General features: G+C 36.1%; 1 protein-coding gene across 2 annotated transcripts in view; it reads left to right on the top strand.

Annotated features, from left to right (window-relative positions):
* The window catches only part of KCNH6 (potassium voltage-gated channel subfamily H member 6), a 111,192-nt gene that overhangs the window by 9,904 nt on the left and 80,684 nt on the right, over window positions 1-20,604 (top strand). For both annotated transcript variants that reach the window (XM_060691736.2, XM_087892282.1), the window contains exon 2: window positions 12,017-12,247. In XM_060691736.2, coding sequence (XP_060547719.1) covers window positions 12,017-12,247 — 231 coding nt within the window. The remainder of the gene's footprint in view (window positions 1-12,016; window positions 12,248-20,604) is intronic.

The following is a 20,604-nucleotide window of genomic DNA, read 5'->3' as shown; positions in this document are numbered from 1 at the left end:
AATACTGATATTTTAAATATTTCTCTCATTAACATCATATGTACACTCCTCTCTTTCTATCCTTTTTATGTGTAAATATCCCTGGGTTTTTTTCTTTTCTTCTTGATGCTGTAATTTCAGTTCTTATTTATACAAAATTCATTTTAAAATTCTGTACATTTTTAGGGTTTTTCTTGATTTCTTGCTCAATAACACAGCTCTAAAAAAGAAAGAAATTGTAATCTATATCTGTATCTCCAAACCTAGTATCTCAAACATACTAATTAATTAAACTAAACTGGGCATTATGATTTGGCTCATAAATATGTAGTCTTTAATATTAAGACTACATTTAATTATAACATGCCAGATAATCCCAAAATAGAGCATTTTAACAGTACAGTATTTTAACAGTTTATGTAACAATCAATTATAGCATAAACGTCAAGCAGTATCTGGTATTAATAATTACTTTTATACATCAATGTTATCGTACAAACATTATGGCAAAGTTACTAACACTTACTAACAGTAAGTTTTAATAAACATATATTCAACAGCTCTTACAAACAACACTTTTTTCAACCATTAGTCCTAACAGATAATCATATTTCTCAATTTGCATTCAATGAAATCAGTATGGGTTGAAGAAATCAAATCATTGAAATCCAAAATATTAGGATTTCAAAGCCCCATCACACATCATTAGCAGTAGAGAATTCGGGAAGCTGATTTTTGTTGAGATTACCCTAGTACCACCAAATGGGATAGAATTTCTCACATGTCGATTTGTGTCTCTGGTGAGAGGATAAGATTTAATTAGTAATAAGAATACTACTTAGTCTCTCTGTTCATCATCATTCTCATCCAAGCCAAAAAAAGGTACACCAAAGTACAAAGAATAAAAATAAAAATGTCAAAGATTGTAGAAAATAAGGAAAATATCTTTAATAGAGATAGCTCTGTTGCCATGAAATAAGGGACAAAACATTGTTTAAGTCCAGATATGCTTCCACACAATGTTTGGAAGCAGCTAAGATAGATACTTTCTTAATTCACTGAACTATAAGGAGGAGGAGGAAGTACAACACAATCAGATTTATAAGATTCTATTATTACAGCCAGTCTCAATCTAGGTTTTTACTTTTCACAGGGTAAACAGAAAAGATTGGGAGGAAGACAAGAAAGATAATTGCTGAAAATAGGTCTTTGAAGAAGTCTCTTAGTAAATCCTAACACAATGAAGACTGCCTTGCAACTGTTATAACATAATAGTTATACATCATGATATTTTGATAATTTTCTTACCTTAAATCAAGTACTCTTTCTCCAAGAGGAGCTAGCTAAATGTGTTTGGGAAGGCCTATCATCCATAGCTTATTTGTTTTTCACAAAATTGGCAAATTTATCATATCCTATCTATAAATTTCATCTTTTTTTTTTGTTTATAGGAAATCTGCTACAAATCTATTGTATTAAAATATTTGTCTACAATGTGGGCATAAACCCGGATGGCTAAAAGTCAAGTCTACAATAGTAGGGTTGCTTTTTAAAAACAATAAAGTAACTTGTTATATTCAGAATATCTCATCACAAACAAACGTTCTGCTGTTTTTCAGCATATTTCCTATGCATTACATTTGTCAGGGCATTGATTAATCCCATGTTTGGCTCTGGGACCAATCACCCTGGTTTAATTAGAGGATGGATCGAGGCTTATTCCTTGTTGCAATATTCTGAAAAGAAATCCCGAAGAAAAGTTCTCTAATAAAACTCATTTATTTGTTATGAAGAAAATAAAACACCTCACTAACTAAGAAAAGTAATTGCTACATTTTGAAATAGCTTTTGCCAGCTATTTCTCAGCCAGACCTTTCTGGAAAGAGAACAAAGGGAAGAGTGTGAAGGAATGTGAAAGAATGCAGACATGCGTAGTAAAATACTGATAAGGAACTTGGCAAACTACAGTAAGTCTATTAGTCCAAAAATAATGAAGCTCAGCTGGGAAATAAAAAATGCAGTGACAACATTGCTTTAATTTTCTTGCTGTTTATGTTTTAAAAGACAAATTCCAGGGTTTTAAAAGACAAATTCCACCATGCTAAGACTCCTTTAACATTTTGCATGTACAATTTGCGTACAACCCTCACTACTATGCCTTTTTCTGGCCCATTTTGTTATTGTAGATTTTTAATTGACAAAGGGCAAAGGCTAGTGGCTTGAAAATATTCTTAATTATCTTGTACTCTTCCTTCTCTCTGTCCTTCTCCAACACACTCTCTGAGAGAGAGAGAGAGAGAGAGAGAGAGAGAGAGAGAGAGAGAGAGAGAGAGAGAGAGAGACAACAAAATATGACCACATGCAATTTGAAAAAAGTATAAGCCTCTTTTCCCTTGCCGGGAAATTACACCTTTAAAAACAAACACATTTCAATTCAACTAGAAACCCTGTTCTTTTGGACCTGTTCACAGAAAGAATGCAGAGCCAGATACAGTAAAATAAAATGAAGTCCCTCAATTAGTCAATACCATATCTGAGCAGCTTAAAGTTCTTTTCTGCTATTTTAAGAAGCACAGAATAATTTGTTTCTATTCATCCTTTTTATATTGTTCATAATTGTACAGGTCTCTATCGTGCACCCATCGAAGTTCTGCTTAATAGCTTGTTACCAGAACACTCAGTAGATTTTCTCCCCCCCCCCCACTTTCTTTGTGTTTAACATTAATCATGAATGTTCTCAATATAACCATTAAACTCTGTATTTGAGCAGCCACAGTGGTCATCCTTCAATTATTGATGTTCTTGTCTTTTAAGGAGAGTCCATGCACATCTTAATGCTATCTTGATTAGTTCAGTGAAGGAAACATGTAGACATTTTAGAACTACAAATCCTAACCAGAAAAGCACAGGGGTCCTCATAGGTATTATAGTAATCTGGCAGCAGATGAGAGTCATGACTACAATGTAAAAGTTGAAGAATAACATTTCTTCAGCAGATCCAATAAAAAGGTAGTAAAGTGACACTGCATAGAAAGAAGTTGTAGCTTTGGAGGCATTCATATTTTGAATATGGAAGTTCCTGTAGCATCTGGGTGAGATTTAAAGGAGTTAGAAGCAAAAAAGACACTGTTATGGAATTTGATTATAGACCACCTACTCTGGTGAAGGATGTTGATAACATATGGAAGAGTCCCATTAATTTATTATCTCTTTTGCTGACAATTTCATTTTTCAAATAATGGAAAAAGCATCAATGTGGTCAGCTCTTCTGTTCCTAGCTCTGACAAATAAAGCAGAATTGATTGACAAACTCAAAGTGTGAAGCATCTTAGACAAAACAGATTATGTTATGTCGGAGTTCAAAATAACAAGGACAAGAAAAGATTTCCAAAAGACAGATTTTAGCAAAATGGGACAAAACGTAGGTAGCCTATGCTGCCTTGACATTTTAAAGAATAAACAAGTCAAAGAGGGATGGAAGCCTATGAAAAGTGAAATACTAGATGCAAAAGATACAAGAGATTTTCATGAAGAAAGAGAAATAGGGATAAGAGGCCTATTGATGAACAGCAAGCACACTGACACAAATTGAGAAGTAAAAGGAGATGTACAGGAAATGGAACCAGAGGCTAACAACTAATGATACTTACAAACTATTAATTCAAACCTGTAGGGGTAGAATTCAAAAGGCTGAAGCCCAGAGTTTTGTATCTGATAGAAAAGCATAATCTAATAAAGGATTGTCCAAAATAAGGAAAAAACCAAGGAGGTTATTAATTTATTCAGACAAGAAGGTAGGGAAGAAATAATGAGGAACTATGGGAAAATAGAACTGTTTAATATCTTCTTTGTATCTTATCTTTTTTCTGAAGGTGGAGCCAGTCGGTCAAAAAAGTGTTTAAGGAAAGTATGTAGCATTTAGGAAAAAAATATCACAATTTATCACAAGAAGTCAGTTCAGAATAAACTTATTTTATTACAAAATGATTAGTTTGGGAAACCACAAGGCAACACAAAAAATATAATGTAATGTATAATGTACTAAGTTTCAGGAAGGTGTTTGACATAGCCTCTCATCATACCAAATTGTTTAGATCTACTGTGAGCAAGGTGTCATAAAAACACTTCTAAATAAACCAATAGATTACTTTGTGAATACAATGGCTAAAAGTAGGTCATGTCTATTATGGTCTGGAACAGGGGTGGGGAACTATGGCCCTTTTATGACCTGCGTACTTCAACTCCCAGAATTCCTGAGCCAGCATAATATGCAATCTATGCATCTGCAACCAGGTGATCAACTACATGCAAGGTCTTTGTAAATAGTACTCTCCTGCCCTGGAGAGAAGCATCAAGTAGGATCCTGCAGTAGCATTAAAAGTAAGAAAAGTCATTACAATGACCTGAGCTGTTATATCTGGAACGGTTTTCCTAGAAGTGGTAGACTGCCCCTTGTTTAATATTCTCAAATTATCTGTTGAAAAAAGGTTGCTAGCTTCTATTTTGAACAGGGGATTGGATGACTTAGATTCTCAAAGTCAGTGGATAGCATATGGACAATTAACTAAAGCATACAAAGACAATTAAATTATAAACTGGAGAAACTGCTATTTTGAGGGCATGTATTAAAGAGCAAAATTGCTCTTCTGGAAATCCTAACCTTATCACTACAAAATATTGAATAATTGAAGTAGAATTAACAAGTAAGAGTAGCCATTGCTGAACCTAACAGTATCCATTTTTATATGGGATCCACCAGTTCATTTCCAAAAGTCCATGCATGGACTTTCATTTCTTATCATGTACCCACAACAAATTTTAACTATTTCCACCTTGAACATGGGGGTTCCGTTTAGTTACCATTACTTCCAGGTGGAGATATGCCTATCCCTTAAAAATATATGACTCTGTTTAATGTCAACTAAAATAACAGCCACTGCTATATCTTGCAATTGTAAATCTTTGTGCTATGTAAGCTCTTTTAATTTGGATTGAGCCAGTTCTAGTACTCTAGTAGAGAAACAACAAGAAATATAGGTAGTCCTTGACTTACAACCACAATTGAGCCAAATTTTTCTGTTGCTAAGTGAGACATTTAAAAAGTGAATTTTGCTCCATTTTACAACCTTTCTTACCAAGTGAATCACCTTGTCAAGTGAATCATTGCAGTTGTTAAATTAGTAAGAGGTTGTTAAATGAATCTGGCTTCCCCATTGACTTTGTCAGAAGTTTGCAAAAGATGATCACATGACCTCCAGGACACTGCAATGGTCATAAATAATTGCCAAACATCCGAATTTTTATCACAAGACTATGGGAATGTTGCAACATTCATAAGTATGAAAAATAGTCATAAGTCACTTTTTTCAGTGCCATAGTAACTTTCAACGGTCACTACACAAACTGTTGTAATTCAAGGACGATACCTGTACATTCTTATGTTCTGCAATGCATCCTTCAAAGTCGCACAAACATAAATTGTTTACCATTCAGAGCGTTTGAATATTGATCAGGGATCATGGGAACACAAATGACCATTTCTGTATGAATCCTAAGAAAAGGAGTTTTGTAATATTGCTAAAAGCCACCACAACTTGTTCAATAGCTACCCATTCAAGATTAGACAACAAAGGTGTTCCCATATTTTTCATCAATTAACCTGAATTTAACTGCTCTTTTTAAAGAATTGCATTAAATTATTTACGTTTTCCTACTTTGAGATAAGTGTAATAATGTATTTTTGTTAACGATTAGCAATTTTCCATGTGGTTTTATAAAAAATTGTTTTATATGCCATTGAGGCTTGGTGACCTGTGATTTCATAATTTGGCATTTAGGGTTACATCTTTCTCTTTCACCACCTCTTTTGAGTCAGTTATTCTACCAATTTCCTACAAATAAAAAATAGAAACCAATCTAAAATCTTCTATTGTGAACACACAGATTTTTAAAAAGCTTTTCTACAGCCTTTATGTCTTCAGTAAATTTTGAGTTGCTCAGTGACCTTCCTGCTGGTTTTGATCTTTGTTATATATGTAATTATTTTTAACTAGTATCTTAGTACCCTGTTTCCTCCAAAATAAGACATTCCCTGATAATAAGCCCGATGGGGCTTTTGAGCGCATGGCAGTAAGGCCAAGCGATTATTTCAGGGTTCAAAAAAATATAAGAGAGGGTCTTATTTTTGGGGAAACATGGTAATTACCTTAGTGCAGGGGTGTCAAACTCAAGGCCTGGGGGCTGGATCTGGCCTGCAGGGTGCTTAGATCTGGTCCACGGGGCCACCTTAGAGACAGCAAAGGACTGGCCCGCGGCGCCTCTGCCAGCAAAAATTGAGATTTTCAGGCTCTGTTTTCAGCCGTGACGACCTCCTGCCACCCTCTGCCAGTGAAAATGGAGCCTGGGGGGTTGCCTGCAGGCCCCCCAAGCTCCATTTTCACTGGCAGAGGGTGGCAGGAGGCCATTGTGGCTGAAGACAGAGCTCGGGAGCCCGATTTCACTGGCAGAGCAATCGGGCCACCTGACACGAGTGACATCAAGCTGGCCATGCCCACCCCAGCCATGCCCACCCGCGCCCCCAAGGTCAAACACAACCCTGATGTGGCCCTCAATGAAATCAAGTTTGACACCCCGCCTTAATCTTTTAACAGTGATGATATTGATTATCTCAATAATTCTTACATATTTTAACATGACAAATATGTCAATGAACGATTGAATAAACTTATCCTTCCATTATGCTGATGCTAACTATGAATTATACATATTATAGTACAGTTTCTGATGCAGGGGTGAGTTCTACTTACCTTTACTACCAGTTCACAACGGGTAGTAGCTTTCTGCATGCATAGAAGCTTCCTGATGATGTTGGGATCGGTGGGCAGAGCCTCCCACCGGTTTTACTACCGGTTCTATAGAACGGTCCGAACCAGGGGCAACCCACCACTGATCTGATGGATGCTGTAGTTTGAGGGAAGTTTCTTTTAAGAACTAATAAAAATGCACTGAACATACAGCTAGTCCTTGACTTAACAATCACAAATGAGCCTGGAATTTTAGTTGTAAGTTGTTGCAGTTGTAAATTGGGTTACTGTGTGACCTGATTCAATTTTATGACTATTTTATGACAGTTATTAAGTAAGTCACTACAAGAATCACAGTCATAAATGCAAATCTACCCATCCATAAACCTAATAAGTGTTTTTTGTCAGAAAATGGCAAATAAGTTATAAATCACAAACAGGTGACCAAAGGCCACTGAAACCAATCATAAATGCATAAATGCCTGAAATGTGGCCATGTGACTGCAGGAATAGCATAGCAATCATAACTTCCAGGATGGGTCATAAGTAACTTTTTTTTTCTGTCATACCTTCAAACAGTCATTATGCAACCAGTCGTAAGTCAACGATTACCTGTACATCAGAGACAGGCTTATTTTTTTAGTTGTTCATCACTGAGGGCAATTTTGCATTGCAGACTAAGCTGCTCATCTCCCATGATGCTCCCAGCTGTTTCTTAAATCAACCTCAGAAATCCTGGATTGCAGGGGATTAGCAATGGGGTTTGCTCAGTATGGACTGTATCCACTACAAGATCCAGGCGATTGTTCCTCTGCTACTTGCCCTTCCCACCATGTAGGAAAGGCAAGCCTCAGTGTTCACTGGTTTTCCAGAGCCTCCTTCTTTTTCCTTTTAAGGGGTTTTCTCTCTATTAGTCCTTGCATCTTTCCTTGGCCTTCTCGGATGTTTGCACATATAGATGCCTTCTCGTCCCCTTCCCACATTATCTCATTTGACTCTAAGCCTGACTTTTTCTTTCTCCCTTTATAATACCATTCCTGTTTTGATGCTATAGTAATTAAAGCAACAGGGACAAGTTGTTCTTTCATTATAAAATCATCCTTATGTAAATGGAAACTTTGTAGCATCGTCAGCTTCATAGGAACAAAAAAGTAAAGTTCCTATTTGCAACATAAATATACATATTGTAAAAGTAAGGGAAGAAGAACTTCGTAGTCCTCCATTTATGATCCCAATTGAGCCCAACATTTCTGTTGCTAAGAGAGACAGCTGTTAAATGAGTTTTGCCCAATTTTACAGCATTTCTTGCTATAGTTGCTAAGTGAATCACTGCAGTTGTTAAGTTAGTAAAAGGCTGCAAAGAGAATCTGGTTTCCTCACTGACTTTGCTTATCAGAAGGTGGTCACAGGACCCTGAGACACTGCAACTGTCATAAATATGAGTCAGTTGTCAAGTATCTGAATTTTGATCACCATGGGGATGCTGCAGCTGTCATAAGTGTGAAAAATGGTCTTGTCACTTTTTCAGTGCCGCAGTAACTTTGAAAGGTCGCTAAACGAAAGGTTGTAAGTCAAGGACCACCTCTACTGACTGCAGGAGACAGGAAAGCAAGGGGAGTGTATTACTTCATTCATCCTGGTCAGAAATTGAATGCATGTCCAGTCTGAGATATTAGAATTTGGAAGGAGCACACGTCTCTCTAGTGGTGAGGATAGCACAGTGTTTTAGCCTTGGTGGTGCAGCGGACTAAGTGCTGTTATGTAACACTTAGTTGCCAGCTGCCTGCAATTAGTGCGAGTTCAAATCTCACCAGGCTCAAGGTTGACTCAGCCTTCCATCCTTCCGAGGTAGGTAAATTGAGGACCCGGATTGTGGGGGCAATAAGCTGACTTTGTAGAAATACTGCTTATGGGGGGCCAAAAGCCCTAATAAGCAGGTATATACAAAAGAATGAAGGCTATTGCTATAAGTGCATTGTAAGCCGCCCTGAGTCTTCGGAGAAGGGCGGCATATGAATTGAACTAATAAATAAATAAATAAATAAATAAATAAATTTAACAGGCCATTGATGGATCAATCACATCCTGTTTAAAAATGCAGAGAACATAGTAGAGAACATAGGTCAAAATGGCTGCACAGGGCCTCCTGGGAGGGGAGGGTCATGCAGCCAATCAGAATTGAGACTAGCCCATAAGAAGAGATCATTAGAAAGGCTTAAGAGAGCCCAAGTTAGAAAACAGCCATTTTAAATCAAGCTTTCAAAACACAGGCATGGAGTGCATGGGCAGTGGGCTGGGAGCGGAAAAAGGACAGAATCATCGATTTCTGCATTCCTGCAAGCAATGGGGATCCATACTATCAATGGGACAAGCAGAAATTGTCACCCTGCCACCTGTGTGCTTCTTTTTCCTTGTCTCATCTGAACATAATATTCACATAGTACTTAGTTAGGCATGGCTAGATGTTTGAGGGGTTTGGGTGCAACTTTCTACAGTACCCATGATTAGGGATTTCAAATAAACATGGTCCTGCTGGGAGCAAATCTACTTCTTGCAGCAACAGTATTATTGACCTTCTTTCAAAAAACAATAACAAAGAACAAATGTGATGAGGACAGAAATCTGTTCCCCCCTTCTCATAACAAGTGAATCACTCCACTCATCTGTACCTGCAATCTAGCCCTCAGCACAGACACCAATGCTAAATTCTCATTCTCTGGTCACCGAGGCTTTCCAAAACGAAGATTTGTATATAATTGGCTGTGACTGTAATTTTGGTAAGTCAAGAGGAGGTACAGAGGAACTTCCTTAGCAATCTGATGTGAATGGAGGAGTGAGTTACATTTATTTATTTGTATCCCGCCTTTATTAGTTCTACAAATAATTCAAGGTAGTGAATGTATCCAATACAATTTTGTCCTCCTATTGTCCCCACAACAACAATCTTCTAATGTGGTTGGGCTAAGAGCAAGTGACTGGCCCAAAATCACCCAGCTGGCTTTCATGAGCAAGGCAGAACTTGAACTCACGGTCTCCCACTTTCTAGTCTGGTGTTTTAATCATTAGATCAAACTGGCTAAAAATGTCAAGCATATTACAATGCAACAGACTCCAATATATTCAGGTAAGAAAGTGGAGAGGGAACAGAAATTATTTTTTTAAAAAACATTGGAATGGTCAGAGGACAAGGCATAGAAGTAAACCACCACATGTATTAAATCAATCAGGAAGATAAGTAAAAAGCCTTAAAAATAAATATATACAAATCTGCTTAGGGAAAACAAATTAACAAGACTGCTGTACAATTAATAGTCCCTCAGTAATAGAGATTGCTAGTAATTTGGCTATCTTTTGGGTTATATTTATTGAGCTGTCTGCTAAATGGAAGCAAGTGTTCTGCTCAGCCAATCTTGCATGACCATGAATCAGAAAAGAGTTATTAATTCAATGGCCTTGTCCTATAAAAACAGCATTACTAAAAGACATGTAAAACAATTTATGTGTCCTCCAGAGGCATGGGCAAAGACATTCTTGAACTGGAACATTGTGAAATCTTCTGGCCTTATATCAGGCCAAGGTAAAAGTTGCCCTGTGAGATGGACAAAGGGTGTTTGCTAAGCATATTACATGAGAAGATAATATCCTAAAGACAGCATACCAAGGTGTAACATGGCATACCAAGTAGGGGCAAGTCCTGATGAATACCTATATCAGGGGCCCTTTACAGTGATCATTTTATGAATCACCATGATTGTTATATGAATTACATAGTTGTTAAGTGAATCCAGCTTCCCCAATGGACTTGTTTTGCCAAAAATTAGCAAAAAAAAAAAAAGATTACAAATCATATTGTAAGTAACTTTTTCCAATGCTGGTGTAACTTTGAACTGCCTTTAAACAAGTAGAGGACTATATGTAATAAATATAATATGATAATAAATAAAAGGAACAATGATGGCAATCAGTTCAATACTATTCTGTCATAAGTGAACGAAAAAAATAGAAGCACAAAATCAAGCAAACTAAGAAAATAGGTCATGGTCAGACAAAAACGTTACAAACAATAATTTATTATTTATTTATTTAATATTAGTCCAATGCCGCCCTTCTCCGTAGACTCAGGGTGGCTTACAATGCATTATAGCAATAGCCTGCATACTTTTATGTATATATCTGTTTAGTAGGGCTTTCGGGGGGCCCAAGCGGTGTTGTTCTATACAAAGCTGGCTTATTGCCCCCACAATCCGGGTCCTCAATTTACCTACCGTGAAAGGATGGAAGGCTGAGTCAACCTTGAGCCTGGTGAGATTTGAACTCCCACTAATTGCAGACAGCTGGCAGCTAAGTGCTAGCACTTAACAGCACTTAGTCCGCTGCACCACCGAGGCTCTATACAATATTGTATAATAGTCTAATATAATACTGTATTTAATTTCTAATCAATTTTACAACATTTTGGAGCGGAATTACATAACATTTAAGATAAGGTAGAGAACAGGGCAAATTTGTTTAATTGCTTCAAACTACAATTGCAATGTGGTTCTACGTTGAAACAATAGTTTCCTGATGTTGTCATGCAATATCCAAATTAAGAATATAATCAGCAATTTACAGTAATAAATAAAAATACAGTAATAAATAAAAACGAAACATGTATATAATGTGTACATTAAGTGAAATATATAGGGACATGTTTGTAAATTTTTATGTGAATTTATTTTTTTAAAAAATCCATTTCTACTTTGACCTTGTTGCTGAGTTAAGACTTTGAATATTGGATCAGCATGTAAGGGAAAATTAATCCACGGACTAAGCTTCCAAAGTAATTGACATAATTCAGGCTTGAGTGTTTTTTTAAACGAGGAATGCAAATTTTAAATTTTAAAAAAGTAGTTGGACTCAGGAGCTATCTAAAAAAGAAAGAAAGAAATGACAACAAAATTCTCAGAAGGTAATTTTTAGTAATACTGTGAGATGAGAGAAGAAACACATTAGTATATGCACCTTCCATTAACACCTTATGATCATACTTGTTTTACCTGTCCAATAACATTGGTCCATTCTACATACTGGGTATATACTATAGAAAGGTACTGCTTTTTATATATCAGGTTCTCATTGTTCCAGGAAGTGGGTTGATGTAAATTGCTATTTGTTCCCTCCAATCATTTTATTCTGGTTTGGTTAACAGTTTAATGGTAATCCTTGACATTTTCTCCCATTTTCCTCCTAAGATCGCAAGTTTATTATTGCCAATGCCCAGATGGAGAATTATGCTATCATTTACTGCAATGATGGCTTCTGTGAGATGTTTGGCTACTCTCGGGTAGAAGTTATGCAACGGCCTTGCACCTGCAATTTCCTCACTGGGGCTGACACCACACCCAACTCCATTGCCCAGCTGGGACAAGCGTTGCTTGGAACTGAGGAATGTAAACTGGAGATCCTCTACTACAGGAAAGACAGTAAGCATTCGTAACATTTCTTTATTTCCTCGTTCCATGTACTGGCCATTTTTCTTTTTATGATTCAAGGGTTTTTTTGACAGCATTATATGGTCTGGATAGGACTGCAATATTAAAAAAAAAAACAATACCACTACATAAATATCTAATGAACACAGAGTGCAGATATTACTGTATAAAATAAATATGGCTTGAAAATCAGTATTGAAAATTCTAAATGAAGATGGCTACTTTACAGACATCTCTAAATTATGGCAAATAGCAATGCAGTGATTTTACTATGCAGTTATGTCTGTTTTTAATAACTTAAATAGCCTCGTACTCTTTTTAAGCTAAGAGAAAATGTGTAGTCTAAAATCAGAAGATGAAAAAAAAAAAACCTTGCAAATGAATCAACTGTGTCCATAGTTTAGGTACAATAATATTATCAATCCTGACCAGTCACTTGACTTCTAGCTTAGTTCCACAGTTATTTTAAAAGTTCCTGCCTCCTGACCATAGTAATAAACCTAATATTTTGCGGAGATAACTAATTTGCAACTTATCTAGTTCCTCCCCCATTATTTCTGAACAATATATAAAACACAGAACATAGAATCATAGGACGAAAATGGACCTCAGAAGTCTTCTAGCACAACCCATTGCTCAAGGAAGGAGACCTATACTATTAGTTTACTTTACTTTATTGTTATTATTAATAACTTTATTGTTATTATTGTCATTGCACCTCGTACAATGAAATTAAATGCCATCTTCAGCGTACATCTCATAAATAAGAAAACTATAAAAAAATAAAACAAAAACACACATCCTACATATTCTATACAGTTGAATTGAAAACCCCTGATACTGCATTAATATTACACTATACAGTAGAGTTCAATATAGTTACTGCTCTGGAATTAAAGCTGTTTTCAGCCTATTTGTCCTTGTTCTTATTATCCTGTACCATGTGCCAGATGGTAATAGTTCAAAAAAAAAGGTGCCCAGGATGAGATGGATCTTTAAGAACGTTTTGAACTTTCTTAAGGCAGTGGGAGCTATAAAGCGCTTCCAAGGAGGGGAGATGGCAACCAATGATGCTCTGGGAAATGATGTTAACCCTCTGGAACGCTGTCCTATCTGCCACTGTGCAATTAGCAAACCATACATAGGTGCAGTAAGTTCAAATACTCTCTATAGTGCAGCGGTAGAAGGTCACTAGCAATTTTTCATTCAGTTGTTGTTTCCTGAGATTTCTCAAGTAGTATAATCTCTGCTGGGCCCTTTTGACCAGTGCTGCAATGTGAGCACCCAAAAGATAGTTGTCCAATCTCTTTTTAAAAAATAGAGAATCCACAGTTTCTGGGGGCAAGCCATTCCACTGATTAATCGTTGTCACCAACAGGGAATTCCACCTTAATTCTAGATAGGACTCTTTGATAAGCTTCCATCTGTCACTTCTTGTCTTGTCCTCAGTACTTTGGAGAATAGTTTGATAGTTTTACATGATCTTGAAACTATCCCTCTGTTGATGCAACCTTAGGATTGCATTAACTTTTTTGGAAGCTGCAATGTATTGCTGGCTCATACCTAACTGGAGGTCTACTAAGGCATCTGATCTGTCTTACAATTGTTGCTATTGAGCCAGTTACCACCTATTTTATAGGTGCATTTGTTTTTTCTTTTTGTTGTGTAGGACCTTACTTTTATCATCACTGAATTTTATTTCGCTGGATAGGACCCAGTATTCAATCTGTCAAGGTCTTCTCAATCTTGAGTCTATCACCTATTCCCCCCAACTTGGTGTCATCTGAAAATTTGATGAATTCTTCTTCTATCCCCCTCATCTAGATCATTTATGAAGATGTTGAAGACTACTGGGTCAAAGACAGAACGTTGAAGTACCCCATTGCATGTTTACCTTTGTATAGATGTAGTTCATTGAAGACTACCCGCTGGTTGGTCAGCCAGTTGTGAATCCATCTGGTGGTGGTACTATCTATCCCACATTGTTCTTTCTTACTCAAAAATAGGCAATGGTCTACTTTGTCAAATGCTTTACTGAGGTCTAAGTAAATTATATCATTATATGAGCAGTGAGGCATCTGCCTATCATTCATTTAAATACAAATAATAATAGTAATATTAATAATATTTGTTACATTAATCATACTTATGTAATTGTGGTGTTTTTATACATATTTGTATTAGAGTGTGTTCCTTCATTGTTTAATTGTTCAGTGTTTTTGTGCATCATTCTAATAACAATCACAATATTATTTATACCATCTTTCAATATTTAATCTTTACATCTAGTTATTACCTTTAATATATTATATAAAAATATGTATAATAATATTCCCTCTTGATCTTGTTTCTACCTCTGTTCTAGCTCTCAATAAAGCCAATCTTATATTAAACAGCATTCCCTTTCTAACCATCATCTCTTGCCCACTTTAATATTTCAATTCTTATTCATTTTTTGACTTGCCTCCCAAACTTCTCCCTTGGGTCTTTGTCTCTGTCTACATCTTTCCTATTTAACCAAAACATTTCTTCCATCTCTACTATCTTTTGTTGCCATACCTCTGAAGGATCTGCCCAAGACCCTATCTTCTCTTCAAAAACATCTTTCTTTTTATCCAATCCCATTTTTTAATCTCTTAATATATATTGTCCCTTATTTGATTCATAAGTCTTTATTTTCTTCTCCTTCTTCTCTTGTTTTATTTGTTGATTTATCTGTTCTGTCTTTTCCTCTGGTCTTTCTATTATCTCCTCTATTCCCTGTGTTTTATTATCTTTATTTATTGTCCTGTGTTGAACATTTTCTGATTTCCCCACAATGTCATGCATTAAGTCTTTGATCTCCCTGTGGTTCTTTATCAATATATCATAAGTACTTTGGAGAATCAACACCATTTCTTTTTGAAATCGACTCATCTCTCCCTGATGCAACATCTTGTCTTATTTTGATAGGTCCAAATATTGCTCAATAGCTGTCAGTAGTCTGTTACCACCCCAAAGTCTCAATTGTCTATGACCTCATAAATCCAGTTTAGAAACTGTTTGCTAAATCTTAAAGTTGCTCCTCAGGGGAATGCAATAGTTATAATTCTCTGTGCCCCAAAATTAGTCAATTAATTCCATTTAGGTAATCGAGGAAGATTTCCAAATGTCTCCTTAAGTCCATTCTGTAAGTTCAGTCATAGTTCCTGGAATTTAAAAGTCACTTTCTTTAGAAGTCTTCCATAATCTCACAGTTAAATCTCCAATAACCATGAAGTAGACAGATATAGAATAATAGATAGCACAGCAGTCCTCCAGATGTTATTTATTTCCACTTTTTTCCATCTTACCAGTACTTCCCAAGATTGTAGCAGTTTAATGTATATTCCATTCACCAATAGATGGCTCCTTCAGTTTAAATTTCAATGCACAAAGTCTAACAAATATTTATTTCAGTTTTTTGCAAATAGTCAATGTTCAGATGAATAATTCCAGCATTTTAAAATGCCTTACCAAAATACTGCTAATAAAGTTTGAAAATCCAATCTTTCTATATTTTAAAGATTTTGCGCTTTCTCTTTAGTTCCTTTTATTTTGGGTCTATAATTTTTCTCTGTGTAATTATTCACCGCTTTGACAAGCATTTCAAAAAGTCTCTTTTCCAGGGTTTATTTTCTTTGGGGTTAGGTTCTAGGTAAAAAAAAAGAATCACCTCACCCATTCCAATCACTGTTCATCTACACTGCTCCAGCACATTCTTTGTTTCTTCGGCTGCCCCAGCTTCACGGCAGCCATAATGGCTGTCTCTCCTCTTCATTGTTGGATGGGAGGCAATCCCTGGGTCCAGCTGGAAAGCCACCACTCTGCAACCTGCATGGTGCCCCTCCTTTCTTCATCACCCCTACAGGGTGACTTTAGCCCCTAAGGGGCCCTCCAATGAGGAGGATTCGACGCAAGTTCGGGGACCCCCACTCCTCGCGTCCGGTCTCACCACACCATCAAATCAGAAGTCCATAAATTATATCCATACTGTTTCTCTTATCCACTAATTTCATCATTTTGTTGAAGAAGGCAATAAACTTTAACTAGCATGATCTGTTTTTAATATACCCATGCTGGCTTCTATTGTCTTGCTTGTTTGTAGATGCTCACAAATGCATTGCTTTTCTTTTCCAGGATATTCCCAGATGTCCATCTATAGTTTCCTGGATCTACTCCCCCCCCCTTTTTTTTTACAAAAAAATTGGAATCATATCAATTCTTTTCCAGTCCTCTGGCAGTTCTCCTGTGCTCCAGGATCTTTGAAAAATATGGTTCAGTGGTTTTGAGATCACATCTCTCAGTTGCTTCAGAACCCTGTCCAGGTGATTTGAACTTGTCTAGAGTGGATCTTATCATTTTCTTGCCTATTTTGATTTATATTCCTATTCTCTCTTCTACAGTGCTGATTTTGTAGGTTGGGCTGTTTTTTTTCCCCTTTTGTATGAAAATACAGTAGATGCAAAGAATGAATTAAACAATTCTGCTGTCTCCCTACTACTCATCACCTCTTTGCCATCTTTTCCCATTAATGCACCAATCATCTCCTTTATTTTTTTCTTGTTTCTTACATGTTGAAAAAAACTTTTTAAAATTATTTTTTGTATCTGTTCATTCTAAGCCTTAGTTTTCCTGACTTTGTCCATGCAGATTCAAGCTATTTGCTGGTATTCTGTTTTAGTCATATGTCCCTCTTTCCAAGTCAGCACTCTTAAAGTCAAAGACAATCATTTGGCTATGTTCAATTACTTGTGCTGCATTGTGTTGAATTCTAGTATGTCATGGTCACTCTCCCCCAAACTTCAATCCCCTGTATAATTTCAACTTTGTTAGTAAGAGTTAAGTCTGGTAGAGCTGACCCTCTTGTTCCCTTTTCTACCTTTTGGATGACAAAGTTGTCAACTACGTTTATTAGGAACCTATTTGATCTCCCACTTCGTACACAGTTTGTCTCCCAGTTAATTTCAGGGTATTTCCCTATTACTACTTTGGTGTGTTTCCTGCACACCTTAGCTAATTGATTAGCAAAATGTCCATCTATTTCCTCTGCTTGGCTGGGTGGCCTGTAGTATATTCCTATGGCATTGTCATTCTTTTTTTTTCTTTTATATTAATCCACAGGCATTCAAAGAGCCTTTCATCCTTGGTTTCCGTAGAGGTGTAGTGATTTCTTAATATAATGCAACCAGTTAGATCTATTTCATTTGAACTTTTAATATCCTTCCAGAAATGCATTCCATTCATGAGTTTCATCAGACCAAGCTTCAGTAATGGCAACTATATCATACCTGCCCTCATGTACAGTATTTCACATTCATCCTGTTTGTTCCTCAGACTTTGAGCATTAGTGTTTAGGCTGCCTGAGGCCTTAATGGCCACATCTCCTGTTTCATATCTGAATCCCCTTCCTCAGAAGTGAAATCCAGGAGGTTCTGACAGGTTCTGGAGCAGAAATTTTGAGCAGTTGGGGTGGGAATGGAGATTTTGCAGTATCCTTCCCCTGCCATGTCCATTTTCACATATAATTTCTACAACTAGCATCCTTCTCTTTATTAACAAATTAACATTTTCACTGACTCTTAACCATTTTCTCTTAGTCTCTCCACAGAACTGTGGAGAAAATAAAAATATTTTAAATGGTTGTAAATTTCTTGGTGCTTTCTGTACTTGATTGTTTCCTTGCAGATGTTTCATTATTTCCTATTCACAATGATGTTATGCACTGGGTTAATGAAACATCTGCAAGCAAACAACCCAAGCACCAAGAATTCTTCAATTCATCTCTAAGCTACATATATTGTCTTACACATTAGTTGTAAATGTTTCATCATTCTTATACTGACTTTTTTAAACAAACACACATACAAACATACAATGTATTTTTTTTTAACAGAGTGTTTGGCTGGTTCACAAATTTAAACAATGTTTAGTCATTTCAATTAAATTTACAATTTCTATATTTCCTTTTTGTCATATTTATTCCTCATTTATTTTTTTAAAAAAACCAATATTACCCTTCATTCTCATCTCTAATCTTAATCAAATTCAATTTTTCCCTTCTATTCTATATTATACCTTCCCATTGTCATCCATTTTTATATCTATCCTCACATTGGTTAATTATTCAATATTACAATTGTTTAATACAAATTCAACATTTTTATATAAATCAATTAGTTATAACTATGTTTTTTGTATATTAATCAATATGAACATGAATATTCCAATTATTTCCATGCAATCCAATTTCTTACAAATCAATTAATTATATTTACCAATAATAATAAACCAAATAATTTCACCCATATATTCCTCCAAACCACAACTTAACCATTTTTGCTTTCAACACAATATACAATTAATAGTATCCCAATTATTACAATTCCCTAGTTAAATAGAACTTTTTTGTGTGTGTGTTTTAAAATCTTGAACTCTCCTCTTTTGCCCTAACTTTCCCATTGTTTGCACCTACCTTTTTTGGTGAGAAAAAAGAAAAAGAAATCTCTCTCTGCCTCATTTTGTCACATTGCTGCTTTACTTTCAGTTTCGTTTTTTCAACATAGCTAGGGAAAAAAAATCTGCTCCAGCACTTTTTGCAGCAAACAGGAGAGCCCTGCGCAAAACAGCTGAGAGCAAATCAGCTGAGAGTCGGAAGGCTGATCTAATCAACTTGTGCTAATTAACCTATGCTGAAGCTGAAAGGGGCTGTTTTTTCTTGCTATTTGCTTGCAAGAAGGTAACTGCTGCGAGGCACAGGCCAAAGGGTGGGGGCCAGTGGGTGGGCAGGGCTACATTCGGTGTATAAGACGCACCTAAATTTTCACCCCCTTTTGGGGGGTAAAAAGGTGCGTCTTATACTCCAAAAAATACGGTAACCTTTGTGAGTAAGAGAAAATTGTGTAGAAAAAGCAACACCAAATGTGTGCTAGGAACAGGACATAATGCCAGTGAGAGAAAGTAGAGAGTTGGCATTCCAAACAGGGAATATGCAATCTAGACCTGCAATCTAATAATGACTTTGGGACACCGTTCTTGTGGGCATCAATGCTTTCGCTTGTACTTTATTGCACAATCCACTATCCTTTCTACCCAGGGACAGTATGGAAAAAAAGTCAGTGTTCTTTGCAGAGTTTAATCCAGTGCAGAATTGAATCTGAAGTAGTAATGCAAGTTTGTCGAGGATCAGTCAAAAATTAATTTCCTTACAACCTATTTGACAGCTGAGCTTGACAATGACAAAGTGCAGCAGCTTTGAGGTTAATTACAAAGTAAGTCCAAAGCAGGGACAAGAAAAATTGCTGTAAGTAATGGTTGCTTCTGCTGCTAAAGAAAACACCAAACCTGCAATCTTGTGAGTTTTAGTTAATAATCTAACTAACTAACTAACTAAACTAACTAACTAAAAATCAGCATGTCCCACTTCCATGGAGACATTATATACATTTGCAACATCAGTTTTTCTGTTACCCTGTGCTGAATGTGGAAATTATACTAGTCCATAAAGTCATATTATGTTCCCCAAAACAATGTAATTTGGATGTACCTCTGTTTTGCATTACAATTCAGACATTTCTTGTCATTTGCTGACTACACTGCAAGTTAAATGTTCATGTTATTTTGATTTTTAGTAAAAAAAATCATTTCCAGGGGAAAGATTCAGTTAAAAATACCCTGCACCTTTGTCCATCAAGTAATAGAGATAGCATCAAACAGAGGTAGAATGAGACTTGAGCAGTAGAAATAAAAAGAGAATTCATAAGGTGGAAAAGCTAAATGGAAAAGTCTATCCAACCGAAGAAGAAATATTAATGTTGAGAATAGCAGGACCAACAGCAGGATGATCCAAGAGCAGAGGTGCCTAAATGACTAGGAATATCATGAAGCCACAGAGCAGTGAGAATAACTGTAATTATTCTAGGAATAATTTCAAAAATCCAGGAGCAGATGTATTTTAAACATTGCATAGATTAGTTCTATCCATAGCCCTTTGGAAACAGTAAAGACTTTAATAATTGAATATGCTTACCTTGACAGCAGGTAGATGTTAAATAAAATGATCCTTTGCTGTTTCTATTTTATTCTTTGTCCAGCAGCCTAATTAGCTAGCAGCTCTGGCCTTTTAAAAGATATCTCTTCAAGTATTAGAAGACTGCTATCATTACTCCTTTTAACCTCCTCTTCTTTGACCTCCTCTTCTTTAAGCAACATCCTATGAAGTATGGTAAAAAAAAAAAAAATTTTTTTTTATCATACTTCATAGGATTTAGCCAACAAACCTGTCATCAATTTTATTGGTCTTCCCTGTACCCTATCCACTTCTTAGCATA

The sequence above is a fragment of the Pantherophis guttatus genome, chromosome 4, assembly GCF_059756535.1.
Source record: "Pantherophis guttatus breed Tessera chromosome 4, ASM5975653v1, whole genome shotgun sequence".
Taxonomy (NCBI): Eukaryota; Metazoa; Chordata; class Lepidosauria; order Squamata; family Colubridae; genus Pantherophis; species Pantherophis guttatus.
Note: the sequence above shows the minus strand (reverse complement) of the source record. Positions and strands in the feature narration are given on the sequence as shown.